This window comes from Stylophora pistillata, chromosome 12 (assembly GCF_964205215.1).
Source record: "Stylophora pistillata chromosome 12, jaStyPist1.2, whole genome shotgun sequence".
Lineage (NCBI taxonomy): Eukaryota > Metazoa > Cnidaria > Anthozoa > Scleractinia > Pocilloporidae > Stylophora > Stylophora pistillata.
The window spans coordinates 13,818,274-13,836,953 of NC_142530.1; the positions used below are offsets into that span (position 1 = coordinate 13,818,274).

At 39.3% G+C, this 18,680-nt stretch overlaps 2 protein-coding genes and 1 long non-coding RNA gene across 4 annotated transcripts; 1 reads left to right on the forward strand and 2 right to left on the reverse strand.

Annotated features, from left to right (window-relative positions):
* Positions 1–180: 180 nt before the first annotated feature.
* LOC148718889 (uncharacterized) lies at positions 181–6,606 on the reverse strand. The gene is made up of 2 exons (XR_015994331.1): positions 6,305–6,606; positions 181–1,073 (listed from the first exon to the last, which is right to left on the reverse strand). It is a non-coding gene; the product is annotated as an uncharacterized LOC148718889 (long non-coding RNA).
* Positions 6,607–6,672: 66 nt separating this feature from the next.
* Positions 6,673–12,338, forward strand: LOC111343804 (uncharacterized). Of its 2 annotated transcripts, none has more exons than XM_088739971.1 (3): positions 6,673–7,056; positions 7,438–9,797; positions 10,472–12,338. In XM_088739971.1, exons 2-3 carry the CDS (start codon positions 8,982–8,984, stop codon positions 12,071–12,073), a joined length of 2,418 nt encoding a protein of 805 aa, XP_088596097.1. In that variant the 5' UTR covers positions 6,673–7,056; positions 7,438–8,981; the 3' UTR covers positions 12,074–12,338. The 2 variants fall into 2 exon arrangements, with proteins under 2 accessions (XP_088596097.1, XP_088596096.1); XM_088739970.1 differs by having other exon boundaries at positions 6,674–7,056; positions 7,487–9,797.
* Positions 12,339–14,077: 1,739 nt separating this feature from the next.
* On the reverse strand, positions 14,078–16,890 carry LOC111328997 (uncharacterized). The gene has a single exon (XM_088739972.1). The coding sequence runs from the start codon at positions 16,777–16,779 to the stop codon at positions 15,244–15,246; it is 1,536 nt and encodes a 511-aa protein (XP_088596098.1). The 5' UTR covers positions 16,780–16,890; the 3' UTR covers positions 14,078–15,243.
* Positions 16,891–18,680: the final 1,790 nt, after the last annotated feature.

The window sequence follows — 18,680 nt, forward strand, 5'->3', positions numbered from 1 at the left end:
TCGCTTATGCCCTAATCATAACCTGTATGGTTAGAAGGTATTATCTTCGATAGAGCTTTGATCATTCTTGCCACGATTACCCTTTGGAAGCAAAATAGAAACTAGATTTTTCCTTGAATGTGGTTAAAAACCAAGTAAAACAAACGTTTTTGAACCAAAGCAATTAACCCGTAAGACCAATTTACTGAGAAATTTCATTTATTGAATGGAAGGGCGTGCCTCAGCAAAGTGTACACAAGTAATCATCAACTGAAGGTTTTCCACCTCCGCCTTATTTCCCTCTTTCACTGCATGGCTGGATGCACGACCTGGTTTCTTTTTCCAAATACAAACTTCCTTATTTCTTTTTGTCTCCAGCAGTAAATCAGTGGATTAACAAGTGAGTTTGACATGGAAAATGTTTGCATAAATACCTCGTTGATGGGGCAAATAGTAGAAAGGCCTGAGATTAAAACGACCAGACAGACACCAAGAGGGAGAAGGCAGACAACAACAACACCAACTACAAAAACAGTTGTCTTAAGCGCTTTGTTCTCTTTGTTAAATCTCTCCCATTCTTCTTGGGATAGTTGTTGTGCTTTTATCTTCTTTAGATGACGACGGGTTTCACGATACAAAATCACATATGCGAAGGCAATGAACACGATACATGAAATAGTGACAAACCCACCTATTGAGAGAACTACTGAGTACATTTTCAACACGTATAAAAACTCGCACATGAAGGTAGTCAGCCAAATCAACAAAACTGCTATCTTCATGTTTATATCAGTTGCAATGTTTGAGTAGTGCATCGTAAATTTCATCTCTATGAGCCTTTAGAAAGTAATCAACATCAAATGAAGGGATGAAGCCATTAACAACGCTGCTATAGAAATGGAATGGACATTTTTAACCACTTCACTGCTTCTAAGATCAAATACTTAGAACACTCTCCACACGATATGCGGTGGTTGGCCAATATTAACCAGTCATTGCGTACGTCACTGCTAAACAGGCAAGCAAGATGTTGCTTTTGGTTCGGAGTTTTGATCTTCTCTTCGCAGCCATTATTACCAACACGTTGAGTAGAACTGTAAAGGGACAAGAAATAATGTAATTGATGATACCAATGACATAACTAACCTGAAGAGGATTATTCGTTGCGTCGCCTTCTCCACTGGTTACGTTTGAAGCGTTTGTTAAACTCACCTAAGATAACTTTGCCACGTCGAGCCAGAAGCCTTCTGCAAGTCAACTACGTCTCTTAGATCGGCTCATTGGTTTTTCATTCATTAACTTGCCTTCGATGAACCGCTAAGGTAACGTGCAAATTTATAAATACGGAAATCTGATACTTTGAACGATAATGAACCTGTTTAACCAATTTCTAAGAATGACTTATCAGCCCACGTTTTCAAAACATCAATAGATAACAAAGCTGCCATGGAAACGTTTGATGTAGCTTAATCAAATAAATTTCCTTTAAGCCTTGCTCGTTAATCAAATCTAATCAACTTTTTATTGAAATTATATAGAATATTCAGATTGTATAGTTTGTTCTCGTTTTCGTTCGCCAACTAAGATTTGCAATAAAAGTAAAAAAAGGTCTATTGATTTATTGAAATATACTTTGCTTTGGGGCATGCGATCAAGCTAATTATTTGCACCGCGAGCTCTTCCTTGGCCAGTTAAATAATTTTTGAGGTTAAAGCTTAATATTTTAGTTTTGGCCACTAAGATTTTAAATAAAAAAATTTCAATTTATCTGACGCCTGTCTCGTTGACACCTGTCGTTTTCGGGGCGGTTCTGTGCACATCTCTTACATGTAACTCATCCACGAAATAATTTAACAATTTGAATCAACTCTTGTAAGAAAATTTGGGACATTTTTGCCAACGAGGCAACGAATTTTGAAACAAAAAAAGGTATTTTACGCGTTTGCGGATCCTGTTACGGTTGATAGTAATTACTCTTGTTCACGATCGATAATCACAAACTAATCAATCCCCAATAACAGAACTGATTACAAATTCAATGGCTTACCATCCGAAGCTGTGGATTTCTTAAAATAGAGGAAGTTGTTTCTAGAGCTTTTTAGTGTGTATTTGTCAAATACTGTAATACTGTAATTTGTAAGGAAGCCCAGATTTCCGGTTAATTATTTTGTATATGTGCACGATCCTTCGCAGTAAAGCACTATTTAAGCAATAGTGAAAATCAGACCTGAAAAAAATTCAGGCCTGTACGGGATTCGAACCACTGACCTCTGCGATACTAGTGCAGCGCTCTACCAATTGAGCTAACAAGCCAACTGGGAGCAGGCCATCAAATTAATTCGACATAAACCCGTAGATGATAAATCAAACAACAAACATATGAAATACATATATATGAACTGCGGTTATGAAACGTATATGTGCACGATCCTTCGCAGTAAAGCACTATTTAAGCAATAGTGAAAATCAGACCTGAAAAAAATTCAGGCCTGTACGGGATTCGAACCACTGACCTCTGCGATACTAGTGCAGCGCTCTACCAGTTGAGCTAACAAGCCAACTGGGAGCAGGCCATCAAATTAATTCGACATAAACCCGTAGATGATAAATCAAACAACAAACATATGAAATACATATATATGAACTGCGGTTATGAAACGTATATGTGCACGATCCTTCGCAGTAAAGCACTATTTAAGCAATAGTGAAAATCAGACCTGAAAAAAATTCAGGCCTGTACGGGATTCGAACCACTGACCTCTGCGATACTAGTGCAGCGCTCTACCAGTTGAGCTAACAAGCCAACTGGGAGCAGGCCATCAAATTAATTCGACATAAACCCGTAGATGATAAATCAAACAACAAACATATGAAATACATATATATGAACTGCGGTTATGAAACGTATATGTGCACGATCCTTCGCAGTAAAGCACTATTTAAGCAATAGTGAAAATCAGACCTGAAATTAGCAACAGTGAAAATCAGACCTGAAATTTCATACGTTTCATAACCGCAGTTCATATATATGTATTTCATATGTTTGTTGTTTAATTATTTTGTATAGCACATAGTTAAATCACGGGCTACTTTTGACCTATTTTTAATCGAGTTGGAAGTAGGTCGGATAAATTCAAATAGATTGTGTAAAGAAATGGTCAAGAATTGCTCAAATTGCAATCAACGTATGTTTTGATGTTGTTTTTCAAGATCTGGTACTTGTTATCAATCCTGGTTTTTTTTATTTTGTGACGCGACGCTCCAAGATGCGTCTGAAACTTGGAGCCTAAAATGCCACATTTTGGCGGAATTCAGTTGTTATCGATTTTCTCAAAAATAAATCGATATCAGCCAAACGAACCATGCAGTGGTTTATTTCCCTTTAAGACCTACTTCACTTTGAAATATGGGCGAAATTGATTTTTCAGCTGTTGCCACCAAATGTTTGACCATTGGTAACATTCGCTCTTAACATTTTTGCCAAGTTCGTAAAAATCCGTAACATATACTAATCCAGAACAACAATTTCAAGTAAAATGCTACCATTCATAGCTGCGATAACAAGATGCAACCTGTTCCTATTTATGCGACAGTATGTCATTCACGAAAGATACTTCATAAATTCAGCCGCTATAATATGGTTGAAGATTAAATGTAACCCCCTAATAGATCTGAGCCTTTATCCAAACCTTCATTAAAACTATTTGATGATTCAGCATTTATTATATTTTAGAAAACCGGAAATAATTTCGACTTCGCGGCAATATCTAGACAGTAACCTTTGAAGCGATTGTAAACTTTGCTCGACGTTTAGTCTCGTTTGCTGATATTCGTATGATGACAACGATATCGATTGGAGTGTAAACCTTCTGATCTAAAAGTAGGGGTTTATGTGCACAAACATAAGATCTGCTTTCCCTGATGAGGCCAGAAACTGGTGGAATTTATGAATGGCGAGCCGAAGGAACATTAGCCCGTCAACCCAATTATATCTTTTATGTTGGAAGCTCGTGGAGGCGTCAACCAGGAGCACTAAGGCAGAGAATTATCGAATACTGGACGGATGGATAGCATAAAGAAGATCTCTCATGAATGAAGCATTAGGAAATGTTTATGAGTTATGGGTTCGTGTTAAGACCTCCAATGGATGGGAGAGTGCTGAAGACATGGAGAAACTGTTAGAGGAGTACGACTATGCTTGGAACGTCAGAAACAACGGAGACATCCGACGTATTCTGCCATGAACAAAGAATAGTTTGAGTTACGCATGATGTATGATGATGATGCCTTTTCTGCTGACCATGATGCGTGATTTTATATGTTAGTGATGGATTGTTTTCTCTTGACTAAAAAATGTTCACTTATTGTTAGGCATGGCTCAGGCTGGTTCCACATTAGATAAGTCAGCTTGTATATTTTCCATACTTTACTATATTGGCGTGCTCTCTGTATTGGTTCCAAAACGTTGTCACATAATCGTACTATGTAAACGATGCTGTGCTGATAGAGGTTTATGCGGTGCTTTGTATTGCACCGGACATTTAATAGAAAATTGCAGAGCCTACGAAGGCTGTGTAAACATTGTAAATGTTGCATATAGAAAGCCTTCATAGAAAACTAGATCGCGTGTCAAATTCACTGTGTTCTTACCGAGGCTACAACGGCCAGTTCACGAGTTTTATATGAATACCTCTGTTTAAAATATAGGAAATTACTTTTTTCTCAAATTTTTCTCTCAATCTTGCAAAAAAATTGGTTTGGAAATGAATTTGTGGCAGCAATTGTGACATTACGGCGCGTCGCCCAAAAACAGTTTGTTGATAATATTAATCTTTCACCAAAAGTAAATCAGAAAGTTAAGTCTTGAGTTATTTATTCACACTTGACTCAGTCGAAGGAACTTTCATTCATTTATTATCTGAATTCTCTCAATTTGTTTGTTGTAATTTTATAAAACGGCGAGCGAGGTTTTGAGTTCTACTGAGGTCCATTTACATAGTCTCGGGTATAACCGAGACAACCCTTTCCCCAAGACAACTTTACGGAGCGTTTGTATGAGATTTGACATCTACTAACCCTCGTTCGGCCAGGCCAGGCTACCTATTCAACAAAGTGGCGGACAACAGGAAAAGAATAGGTGTAAAACGCGAGGACTCTGGTTATAGCGTGCGCACGCATTTTCTGTTCGAGACGTCTCTCTCGGGTGAGAAAAAGTTTTCCCATATGCCACGGTTACCCTACCTTCCGAGGTGAGACAAGGCGCCTCCCGGTTGTCTCGCCTACCTGAGACGAGTTCACAATCAGTGGAAACGGTCGGCTTAAGTTTAGGCCCATATAATTGGGCCTAAAAATACGCTTTCAGTAAGTCTTCCCCATTCCGTTCAATTTGGACATTTGTACGCTAATTGCTCAACAGAAACCGAAGAAATTCAACGAGAAAAGGCTGCTCTAAGTCCCATAGGGTCTAGTTAACGTGTTTCATTTGACTCAAGTACTTTGGTGGAGGAAAGACCAGGCCCCGGTTGTTCGAAGCGTGGATAACACTATCCACTAGATAGATCTCTATCTAGTGGATAGCGCAGTACGTTTTAGTAACACTCATCTGCTGGATAGCGATTTATCCGTTGGATAGCGTTATTCGCTCCTTGAACAACCGGACCCAGATTTACACACGCCATAGCAGTAAACAAACAAGCAAACTATTACCATTTGAAAACATACATTTATATTAGTTTAAACTACTTTTCGTGCCATTTACTGACTGAGCAGAGGTAAATCTACGTTAATTGATCGTCGATGCAAGTCCTTAACACTCTCCGTAAGATCATTGACTTTTTTTTGAAGGAGAAATCGTTGTGAGAATCATTGCACTGTTGTAATAGGTTGAGTAAATTAGTATTAAATGTAACCCCCTAATGAGTCTGAGCCTTTATCCAAACCTTTATTAAAACTGTTTGATGATCCAGCATTTGTTACATTTGAGTAAAAGCATTCAGACTTCATCTACAAGTTGTATGGCATCTATTTAGTCAACAAATGCTGCGGCTTTTTGGTATCATTGTGTTGTTGATTTATGTGTTGTTCCTGCCTCGACAAAGACGATTATACTAGAAAAAGAATATTTCTTAGAAAACCGGAAGTCATGTCGACTTCGCGGCAATATCTAGCCAGTAAATCCACAGGCGGCCCAGGCTCTGTCATAGGCTCTGTCACAGGCTCCTTCACAGTGGATTATTATAGAGTTTGTATAGTGGTTTAGTTGGACTTGCTTTTGAGCTCCGTAAATATAAAGTTGTGTGAAATAAGCAAAGATATAAAGTCTTACCTTCATAAAGAGTAGTCTGTGCTGTTCTTGTCACGATTTGAGGCCGTTTTGCTGTGTTTCAGCTCAACGTCACAACGCTACCAAATAAAAGGGAAGGTAGGAAAGCTCTGTCTCACGCACGCTCGCCAAAATCGCTCGAAAAACACACTTAAATACTTCCCCTTGAATCGAAACTTAGTAGCACGAAAGCCAAATAGTCTCCCTTCAAGTTCACCAAAACAAACTGGGTCGTCGAGGAACCAGCCCAGCGAAAATCTCAAATTGACCGCCATTTCAACGCCATTAGAATGCACGTCCGTCAAATCCTGTGCTGTCAAAAGTTCGTTACGACGCGGTCGGCCTGAACACTAGCAAAATTAGGCCCAACGGGTAGCCCCACGATATAAATGATTAGTCAGTTTTGCCAGTGTCCAGGCCGACCGCTTCGTAACAAACTTTTGACTGCACAGGATTTGACGGACGCGCATTCTAATGGCGTTGAAACGGCGGTCAATTTGAGATTTTCGCTGGGCTGGTTGCTCGACAACCCAACTTTTATGGGATTTGTTTTGGTGAACTCGAAGGGAAACTATTTGGCTTTCGTGCTACCAAGCTTCGATTCAAGGGGAATTATTTAAGTTTGTTTTTCGAGCGTGTGTGAGACAGAGCTTTCCTACCTTCCCTTTTATTTGGTAGTGCTAAGACTTTAAGCTGAAACACAGCAAAACGGCCTCAAATCGCGACAAGAATAGCACAGACTGCTCGTTATGAAGGTAAGACTTTATTTCTTTGATTATTTCACACAACTTTATATTTACGGAGCTCAAAAGCAAGTCCAACTAAACCACTATACAAACTCTACAATAATCTACTATGAAAGAGCCTGTGACAGAGCCTGAGCCGCCTGTGGTAAACCTTGAAGCGATCATAAACTTTGCTCGATGTCTTAGTCTCGTTTGCTGATATTCGTATGATGAAAACGATATCGATTGGGATATAAACGTGATCTTAAAGTAGGGGTTTCTCGCCAGCTATTTATGGGAATGCTAAACAAGAGATCGTCTCATATTAATTCCTTTCTTCAGAGATTAAGAGGAAAGCAAACTTTAAGGTAGACTCGATATTTTTCTGGTTATCTTTTTCCTGTTTCTTAGAAAAGCGGAAGTGTTCACGGGACTAATTTCGATTGGCTTGTTTTTATAGCCTCAACACAAATTGATGTCACATGATAGAAATAATGACTTGTAACTGGGTACCAAGATTATGTGTAACACAAGGTAAAAACCCGGACACAACGGTTGGAAACTTGAAACTGAAATTCAGAGCGCGCCACAAATTGTTCACAATCTTCAAAATCCGTTAAGTTAAATGGCTAAAGTTCGGCGTAAGAGAGAAACGAGCCGTCTTAAGGGATTGGAAGCAAAAGGTTGGAAACATTGGGTAAAAGCCATAGTCCCTCGAAAAGCCAGGCGCACTGAACCACGTGGAGACAGCCAAGTTGGTTTTATGTGCACAAACATAAGATCTGCTATTCCTGCCAGACAATGTGGAATTTATGAGTGGCGAGCTAAAGGAAAGTCAGCCCGTCAACCCAATTATATTGTTTATGTTGGGAGCACATGCCGGGGTAAACCAGGAGCACTAAGGCGAAGAATTATAGAATATTGCACGGATGGATCGCATAAAAAAGATCTCATGAATGAAGCTTTACGTAAAGGTTACGAGTTATGGGTTCGTGTTAAGACATCGCGAGGAACGGATAATGCTCAAGAGTTGGAGAACGAACTGTTAAAGAAGTACGACTACGCCTGGAACGTCAGAAACAACGGAAAAATCCGACATATACTGCCATCAGCGAAGAAAAGTTCGAGTTAAGTACAGTTTATGATGACGATACCTTTCTGCTCAGCGTGATGCGTGATGTTATATGTTAGCGATACATTTCTGTCGGGCAAAGCTCAGGCTGGTTCCACATCAGATAATTCAGCTTGTGTATTGGTATGTGAGTACAACGAGAAAGATGTTTACCATATTTCACGATACTTTACTTTATTAGTATGCTCTCTGTATCGATTCCAAAACCATTGTCTCAGAATCGTGAAATGTAAACGATGCTATTTTAATAAAGGTTTACGTAGTGCTTTATATTGTACCGGGAATTTAATAGATTATTGCAGAACCTACGATGGCTGTGCAAACATTGTAAAAGTCACATATAGAAAGCCTTCATAGAAAACTAGATCGCATTTCAAATTCCAGGGTTCGCACGCGCCTTGAAAGTCCTTGAAAGTCCTTGAATCTCAAAATAAAAATTCAAGGCCTTGAAAGTCCTTGATAATTGTAGTCAGTGCTGGAAAGTCCTTGAAATTTGTAGCTAATTTAATCCAACTTAGATTCTAGAGTGCCTTATCTGAAAATATATGCAACTGGCACAAACGTAGCAACACATAATAGTAAGATACAAATAACAAACGATCGTAACGCCACTCCGCATGTCGATCAATCGCCCATATCCATTTGTCCTGTTCTTGGTTCTATTAATCACTCTGATTGGTTGAATGTCTCGAATGTCAAGGGCCAATCAAATGTTTTGTACTATTCCCTCTTTCTGAGAAAAGCCATGTGCTTTGAGTGCTTTCCTTGTCTGGGTTAGTGTTGATTGTTTGCGTTTTGTTTCACGAGTGAGAGATTTAAAACAATGGGCAAGTGTGTTTTCAGCAACTTGTGGCTTCAGAAATCACTGTATAAAGATTGGCTTCGAGAAGTCAAGGGTGACAAGCACAAGGCACGATGCATCGTGTGTATGAAGGATGTTGACATTTCGAGCATGGGAGAGTCAGCGCTCACAAGTCACTTGAAAGGAAAAAAACATCAAACACTGACATCCCAGAAAAGGTCATTAGCAAGCGTTCCAGATTTTTTTGGCGTTTCTTCTCAACAACCAGCAACTACAAGTGACGATGCCAAAGAAGTTTCAAAATCCGCTTCGTCTGAAAGTGGCGAACACAACACGCTCAACCCCACAAAGTCTAGTACTACGAGTTCATCTGGTTCATCGGTGATGGAAAGAATTGTCACTCGTGATGAGACTTTGAAAGCAGAAATTTTGTGGGCATTGAAGGTGATAATGTCTCATTACTCCTATAAATCATGCGAAGGTACGAGCAAATTGTTTCAAGCGATGTTTCCTGACAGTCGGATCGCGAGTCAGTTTACATGCGGAGAAAAGAAATGTGCATACTTGATCTGTTTTGGGCTCGCTCCACACTTCAAACAACTTTTGAAGGACGTTGTGAAAAAAGAAGAAGCTTATGTACTTATGTTTGACGAGAGCCTGAATAGCGTGTGCCAGTCAAAGCAAATGGATATTCACATTCGTTCATGGAATCATGACAAACACGAAGTTGAAAGTCGCTATTATACCTCAGTGTTTATGGGGCATGGAACAGCAGAGGACATGCTTTCTCATTTTCGTTCAGGCATAGAAGGAATTCCTCTCAAAAAAGTTTATCAGGTAGGATGCAACTCTCGTTATGTTTGGGTAATCCATGAAATTGTTTGCAAGATATGCTTCTTTGAAGTTGTATTATTTCTTACCCTCAATTATCGACATTTCGAAATAGGCAATAGCACAAACTTAGTCTTCACACAATTACCTAATTTCAATTATTCTTTGTCATATTGCCACTCTTTTGAAAGACCTATGTCTTGCCATTATTAAAAAGGTGTGATCAAATTGGAATCAATTATATTGTTTTCATGACTGGCATTTAATTTCATCGTTCGCCGGCGAACGATAATTACAAGAAGTTGCGTTAAATTTTTTTTAACATGAAAATCTTTCAATGTCTGTTATTATTTTGCTGTAGAAGGGCGAAAGATGCAAGATTACTTAATCTAATTTATTGCATGTAATATAAATTGTGCGTTCACAATCTAGCCAATGTTCCAAAAAGCGATAAAATTGTATTAAATAGAAATGAAACACCTTACTTGGTTTTCTGCCCTTTAAGGTCTAAATAAATCAACACTCTTTCATTGCAAATCTTCACAATTCCAATGCATCCATGACTAGTTCACTTCGTGTCTAGGTGGACAATGACACGAACTCTGGGACGTAATGCAAGTACTAAATTAAATAATCTGTTTCCCTTTCAATATTACAAGGAATGTTTTCTCTCATACTAGTTGTCAATGGATGGACCCAACGTTAATTGGAAATTTTACAGTATGCTGACTGATGAGGCAAAAAGGGAGCATAATAGTCACATGCTGAACATTGGCAGCTGTGGTTTACACATTCTTCATGGAGCATTCAAGGATGGTGCTGTGGCATCAGGATGGCAGTTAGACAGGTTGTTCTCTAGCCTTCACTGGCTTTTTCAGGACAGTCCGGCAAGGAGAGAGGACTACACCAAAGTAACAGGAAACTCACTGTTTGCTTTGAAGTTCTGCAAACATAGGTGGTTGGAGAATGTCTTGGTTGCAGAACGTACACAGAGTATGTGGGACAGTGTTGTCAAGTATGTTCAGAGTGCAAGGGCAGGAAAAGTTCCACAGCCACAGAATAAATCCTTTGAAACTGTACAAGAGTTTGTTGCAGATCCCTTTACGACTGCAAAAGTCGCTTTCTTCCTATCAGTAGCCAAGCAAGTGACACCGTTTTTGACACTCTATCAAACCGACAAGCCTATGCTTCCTTTCCTGGCTACAGACCTGTACAGCATGCTTGGGGGATTAATGAGAAGATTTATTAAGACCACTGTTATCAGTGAAGCCAAAACCCCATTGAAGCTTACAAAACTTGACCCTGCTGACTCCAGCATTCATGCCTCTCATTCCAAGATTGACCTGGGGTTTACAGCTGACAAGAAGATCAAGGAGTCGATTGCAAAGTCCACAGTTTCAGAGAAAAGAGTGCTTCAGTTTCAGATGGAATGCAAGGAGTTCCTTATGAAAGTAGTTTGCAAACTGATTGCCAAAGCACCAATTCAGTATTCCCTTGTAAGGAATATAAATTGCTTAGATCCAAGAAACATGATGAGTGACCATGATGTTTCCATCACAAAATTCAAGAGAGTTTTGACTACCCTTGAAAATGCCAAGAAAGTCCCGGAAGGTGAATGTGATTCCCTTTTGGAACTATTTAGACAATTCATTATGGAAGTCCCCTCTTCTTCTCCGTCGGAGTTCAAAGACTATGATCCTAACAATGATAGACTTGATTCCTTTCTGTATCTTCACATGGGACAGAAGCGATCCTACCAATCATTGTGGAAAGTAGTCTCAGAGCTACTGATATTATCACATGGCCAGGCCAGTGTCGAAAGAGGATTCTCAGTCAATAAGCAACTGGAAGTCGAGAACCTCCAAGAGCGCTCCTTCATTGCTCAAAGGCTGGTACAAGACCATGTACAATCTGTGGGAGGTGTCCTTGCTGTTTCAATCAACAAACCACTTCTTTTGTCAGCTGCAGGAGCTAGGCAGGAGTATTTATCATATCTTGATGAACAAAAGAGGAAGAAAACCTCTGAGGGTGTAGAACTGAAGCGAAAGGAGCTAGTCGATGAACTTGACGAACTTAAAAAGAAAAGAAGGCGTTTAGACAGTGATGTTGACAATCTTGTTAAATCGGCAGACGAGTTTGCACAGAAAGCAGAGGACACTGGGAAACTTGTGTGGATTACAAAGTCAAATAGTTTGAGGAGAACTGCAAAAGAAAAGGAGATAGCTCGCAAAGACCTTGAGTGCAAAATTGCGAATGTTGTGAATGAACTAAAAAAGGCATAGACTTTTAGCTCGACTTAAGCTCGGCACAATCGCTACTATGATAAGGTGAACATTCTTTTATTTTGCAGTTGGTGGAGTCCTTGAAAAATAAAAAATATGTCCTTGAAAAGTCCTTGAAAAGTCCTTGAATTTTTAGTCCAAAAAAGGGTACGAACCCTGAAATTCACTGTTTTCCTGCCGAGCCCACAACAGCCAGTTCACGAGTTTTTTTTTTTTATATGAATAAACATATTTGTTTAAAATAAAGGAAATTACTTTTTTCTCAGATTTTGTTCCGAAATCCTGCAAAAAATCGGTTTCGAAATGAATTTGTGTCAGAAAATGTGTCATCAAGGTATGCGGCCTAAAAATAGTTTGTTAGTATAGGTAATCACATGATTTCGAGTGCAATTTGGAATAAATAAGTACGAGTAAATTTTTTCAAAGACTAACAAAACTGCATGAGCCCGTAGGGCGAGTGCAATTTGTGGTCTTTGAAAAAATTTACAAGTACTTATTTATTCCAAATTGCACGAGAAAATCATGTGATTATCTATTAATAATATACATGAAAAAATACGAGGTAGCTTCTCATAACTACGCAGAAGAAAAGCGCGCGCATCACGTGCAAAAATAATTTATTCAAACCCTGCAAGTGACATTGACCGTGACATTGACCTTGACCTTCACATTGACATTGACCAATCATTCTGGCCAATCAGAACGTCTAGTTTGTTTCTTTCTTTGCACTGAATTAACCCTCTTCTGCACTGAATTAACTCTTCTGCACTGAATTAACTGAAAACTGCATTCATCTTAACCAATCAGAACTGAGAAATTTTCTCATGTATTCTCGGTTTTCAGCTGACGTCATAAGTTTATGCAAATTTGGTTTCCGCCATGTTGGTGCTCATGCGAGGTGTGAAATTATATGGAAATGTATGCCATTTCTGAGCGCTCGCGTTCAAAGTCTTCAAATAATTCATCTTTCCGATGGATATTTCCCAAGAAAACGACCCAAAATCACAAGGTCAGATACCAGTGCTTTCATCCTACGCAAATAACCTCGAAAGCCACGTCCGAGAGCGCTATTTGAAGAAAATTTCTGTGGTTGGCGTAGATCCAGCGGCCATACCGAGCGAGCAGTTCAGTTCAGAATGTTTGCCTCCTATAGAAGTCTCGGACTTGCTGTCCTATTTAGTTTTGGAGACAAGCTATTACACAAACAAGCAGTTCAAGGCCTTCAAAAGTTTGGAGGCGTACAATCAGATGGTTTCTGGATTTGTTGCGTCAGTTCAAGGGAAAGAAATAGCGGGCAAGATTGTTGTTGTGGCCAAGGTGAGACATTCGCAGCGAATGAACGATCCTCTTGTGAACATTTGGATCATTGTACCTGCTTGGTCTTTGGAGTAGACCCCACATATATAAATTTTGATGTTCAAGGTATGAGACCTCATTTGGCAGCATGTCTAAGAAGTGACAGAATCAGCTTGTTTCCTTCATTTTGAAAACATATGCCTATTTTTCAACATGAAAAGGAACATGGAAAATCCTCTGTAATTTTGTATAATATAATTTTGAGATATTTCAGTTTTGAATCTGTGGCTTTGAGTTAAAGCAATTCAGACAAAGCCTTCTCATAGGATATCTGGCAGCTATTGTGTGGTTCCAGAAAATATCCATACCTCCCCCATGGAAGGTTTTTTGTTTGAACCCACCCCCCTCCTCAAAATTTCTAATGACCTTCCATGGGGTGGGTATAGATATTGTCTAAAAACACACATTCCCACCTCCCTAGGATGTAGCCTACAGGCCCTTACTTGGCTGTAGCTGTGAAAATATGTGAAAAACAGAAAATATTGTAATGATGAAACTGTTAAAGCCTGCAAATTTTAAACTGAACCCCCAATTTTTACATCCTAAGTATATCCCTGGCTAAGACTATGTACACTACAATTCACAATTACATAAATTTTGCAATCTAGTCCTACCCCACTAAGGAAGAACAATAACATGTGAACTGCATATAATGAATGAATGTTTATTTATTTTTTAATTTTCATTCCTTGGCTGCCTCATTTGCTTAATGAAACTGGTGGCAACTTGACAACTAATTGTAATAATCGAGACCAGAGGCAGTTCAATAAAACTTTTGCAGTTGTAATTCAAAAGTGTATGTATTGTCTCAGAGGTTGAAAACAATAGCTATGGTTGTCAATTACACTTGTAAGAGTTTTATTGAATTGAACCCTGAATTACATTCAGACATATTAAGTTTCCCTTATTTAGTTGTTTTTTGTTTGTTTCAAAAGGCGAAATTCAAAGAAAATGTTATACCTAAACATAAAAGGGAAAGGACTTTTAAAAGGGCAGAGGTCGTTCATTTTACAGGGGAAGTAAATTCTGTTGTAAAATGAGGAAATCCAGTGGCCAAAGTGATGATATAAAAAATCTTTCATATTTCATATCCAAAATCATACCACACATTGGATCTACTGTAAATCCTCTATTAAGCCAGCCCTCTTTAGAGGAAGAAATTTATGAAACCACCCACAAAAAGATACCTTATACATGGAACTTTAGCCACACCTTTATTTTGTGATTTTGAGGTTCACAAATAATTTTCCATGACATTTAAATTTAGTGATTGTGTGAAAATTCTGTATTTTGAGTCATTTTAATGTCACATTTTTGAGTGAGAGGATCTTTGCTCTTAGCAATGTTATGCAAAAAGTCTTTGAACTAAGAAATGATTTTAAAAATTCACACATTTTCAACAGCCCAGTTGCATGAAATTGGTTTAAAAAGCTACTTATGTAGCTTAAGGTCAAATATTCAGATTTAAGTTAACGCCCACAATTTACTTTCTTTTGGACTTGCAATCTGCTTTTAATACACTCAGTAGTAATAACTTATTCTTTCTTGATTTTCATGTTGTATTCACAACACTTATCTGAGGACTGTCACTTAAATGTTGCGACTAAAAAATAAGGTGTCATGAAAATGTTATGTAATTAGATATCTTGGGAGCTTGTTTTGATCAAGTACATTTGGAAGCAAAACTTTGCAGCTTTAAATCATATCAGGATCTATGTCCTAATCTCATTCCCCTGTGTATCCCTAAAATAAATGAAAAATACACAGGTGGCTTAATGGAAGACTTAAGGTATTTAAATGTGAAGTTGATCTAATCAAATGGCACAAATTGGAGGACAAAAATTAACAAGAGCTGCACAAACTCTTATCATATGATCCACCAGTGCAGTACACCTGTCAGAGTTTTCATGATTACAGATAAGGAAGTCAGTTGGCAAGGTACCTTCCAGTATTGTATACTTCCATCTAAGTAGTCCAATGACGCGTTCAACATGAATTCTGACATTTGCAATGCCTCTGGTCTGCTCCACATCCACTGGGTCGAGCTGAGATTTACCCTTTGTGAAAGCTGGTATAACCAGTTTAGCATGTTTCAGTCCAACACTTTCAGTGATGGTGAATCCCCGGTCAGCCATCACCATGTCTCCTGGACTCAGTTTGTCTAGGAAGCCACAGTTCTCAGTTAAAAATTTATCTGAGACACGACCTCCCCAGGCTTCAGACACATATGAAATAGTTCCTTGTGGTGTTATCCCTACCAGAATTTTGATTGTATTGTGATGTTTGTAACTTGAAAAGGTCTGTGCCCTGGCTAGCAAGTTTGAAGGCCTCTCGATAAATACTTCAAAGCAGTCGATCACAACAGTTGTTTTCTTTCCGAATGCATACTGAAAGCACTGAGGCATTGTTCTCCACAGTTGATCCCTGTCTGGCCAGTACACAAAGCGAAATAACCTCGTGTCCATCGCAACAATCCAGTGGGAAAATATTCTGGAAATTGTTGACAGTGAAACAACAAACCGGTATGCAAGATCCTGCAGCGGTGCATTTAGTCTTAGTTTCATAAGAACAATGATGAATTCTTGAAATCTGTTGAGCGACTGTGTTTGCCGTGTAACATGTGAGGAGACGTGCTCGAAAACAACCATCAGTACTTCCATAGATGGTAGCCCAGTGTAAAAGCGAACTTTATCGTCAGTGTCAAAGAAATCCTTGTTTGGGGCTTGATATTTGCTTGTCTGAAACATGTAGTCAAACTCGGTAGTTTGGCACTCGGCGTCCTTAACAGTTTCTGGTTCGATTTGTTCACCTTCCCTAACTGCTATGGCCGACATATCAGAAGAAAAGGCCTCCTCGTTCCCTTCGTTTCGATTTCCCTCTTCTTCTGTCGAAGTACTTGGCTGACTAAAGTCGATCTGAGCAGCACGAAGGCTGCTTTCCACAAGCTTTTGACGTTTCTCTGCCGCTTCTCGTTCTTGTCGTTCGACCGCAAGTTGCTTTCGCTTCTTTGCCCTTTCCGCTCTCTCTGCGTTTGCAACATGGTCTAACGTAGGGCGATAATTTCTCTTGCCAAGTTGCAATGTGGGCACCCAATCTACGTCGTGCTTATGCCAGGAAGGAGCTGGCTTCCCAGAAACAAAATGCTTGCCACATACCCGTTCGCTGTTTAGCACGCCTTTCGATTCCGTGTCGTCGCGACTGATCGCTTTTATCCATTTTTCTCTCCGCTCTGTAGTCAGTTCTTCTTCAAATTCTCCTTTGTTGGTTACCACTGAAGGTATTCGATAAAATCCAATCCCTTTATCTCGGTCACTTCTACTTCCACATCCAAAAACAACGCAAAGGACCATGTTAAGCTCGCTTTTCTCACTGTGATCTCTCTAAATGGGCGCGTTTGTTTGGGCACCAACATGGCGGATAGCAACCGTCGTCAAGGTAGAAGTCACGTGGGTGAAAACCAAGAATATTATTGATAATATTAGCGTTTAACAAAGAGTAACTCAGAAAGCTAGACCTTGACATTCAAAAGTCATTGAACTTACTCAAAACTACCTTTCTGCAGTGCCATTTACTGACTGAGCCGAGGTAAACCTTCGTAGATCAATGGTCGATCGAAGTGAATAATACTCTCTGTAGGATCACTGACCGTTTTTGAAGAAAAAATCGTTGTGACAGTCATTGAACTTACTAAATCTTATTAGTTGTTTGCCAAACCAGTACTGTTGTTTTTTTAAGAGTGTAGAAGCACTTTTTTCTTACGCGCTTTCTGATTGACAGGTGTCAGACTGCGAGAGATTCTCAAAAAAATGTTTCAAAGTTTCTTTGGAAGCTTTTTGAATCACCTTCATTATTACGAAAATAATAACGTTTGGTGAGGCTTCTCTCTCTCATTTGCATTGTCTCTGTTTTCACCACCATTTACTCGCTCAAAAATTTTTCTGTTTCTAGAGATCTTGCCGTAATCACAGCCCTAAATCATTCGGGTTCTTTAGAAAGGCATTTCGTTAAATTTTTTTTGTTATTCACCAGTCTACAATCAGTGACAGAATTGTTGACACATTGAGGGGTCTTGTCAGTGATAGAGTGATAGAGTGGTAGAGACAAGAGTGATATTCTACACAAAAATAGGACTCTTCAAACATGATGTGTCAACTTAATTTGACGCTGACTGTAGGTCGGTCCGTATTGGGAAAAACTGTGTCCTCTACATTGAGTACCGTCCGAGACCCTAGGCCTCAGGCGGTCAAAGATTTTCCCAGCTACGGATCGACCTAGGCTGATGAACAACATATATTTGTATTCTCAAGGGTGCAGCCCAAAATCCACGCCGTGAGTCAAAATTAAGCATTTAAAGTAGTGTACAAGTATTCCCACGATCACGCAATAGACGTTTAGGACCTTCGTCTTTCAACTGATCTTCATCGACCAATTTCTGACCGATGATCAGTGCTAGATCATAATACTCCTGCGCTTTTTCCAGATCACCAAGTTCAGCATGAACGTTACCGAGGTTATTATAAGTAGCTGCGACGTGGACATGCTCAGGTCCAAGTTTTTTCAGATTAATGGCTAATGCAAGATCAAAATAATCTCTAGCCTGCTCGAGGGAGTCGGACAAGAGATGAATAATGCCAAGGTTATTGTATGTAGTTGCAACATCAACATGCTCAGGTCCGAGCTTAATCGTTCGAATAGCCAGTGCATGATCATAGTATTCTTTCGCTTGCTCCAGATTTCCCAACTGTCGAGATATGCTTCCTAGGCTGCCATAAGTAGCTGCGACATGAATATGATTCGGACCGAGTTGTTTCAGTCGAATTCTCAGTGCATGATTGTAGTACTCCCTTGCCTGCTTTGGATGACCCAATTCACGATGAACGTCTCCTAAATTATTGTAGGTAGTCGCAACATGAACATGCTCATGTTCACCCATATCGTGAATAATGACAAGCGCCCGATCGTAATAGCTTTTCGCTATCTCAAGTTCTCCTAAGCCAAGGTGGATGTTTCCCAAGTTCCCATAAGTGGCTGCGATATCTACATGCCTGCGTCCTTGTTTTTTCAGTCGAATAGATAATTCACATTCAAAGTACTTTTTTGACTGATGAAAATCACCAAGGTCCTGGTGAATGGTACCCATGTAAAAATTGGCGATTGCTGCATCAACACCTCGAAAACGTTTATCACACTTGGTAATTTCCAATGCTAAATGAAAGTACTTCTTCGCTGTGCAAAAGTCCAAATGCTTTTG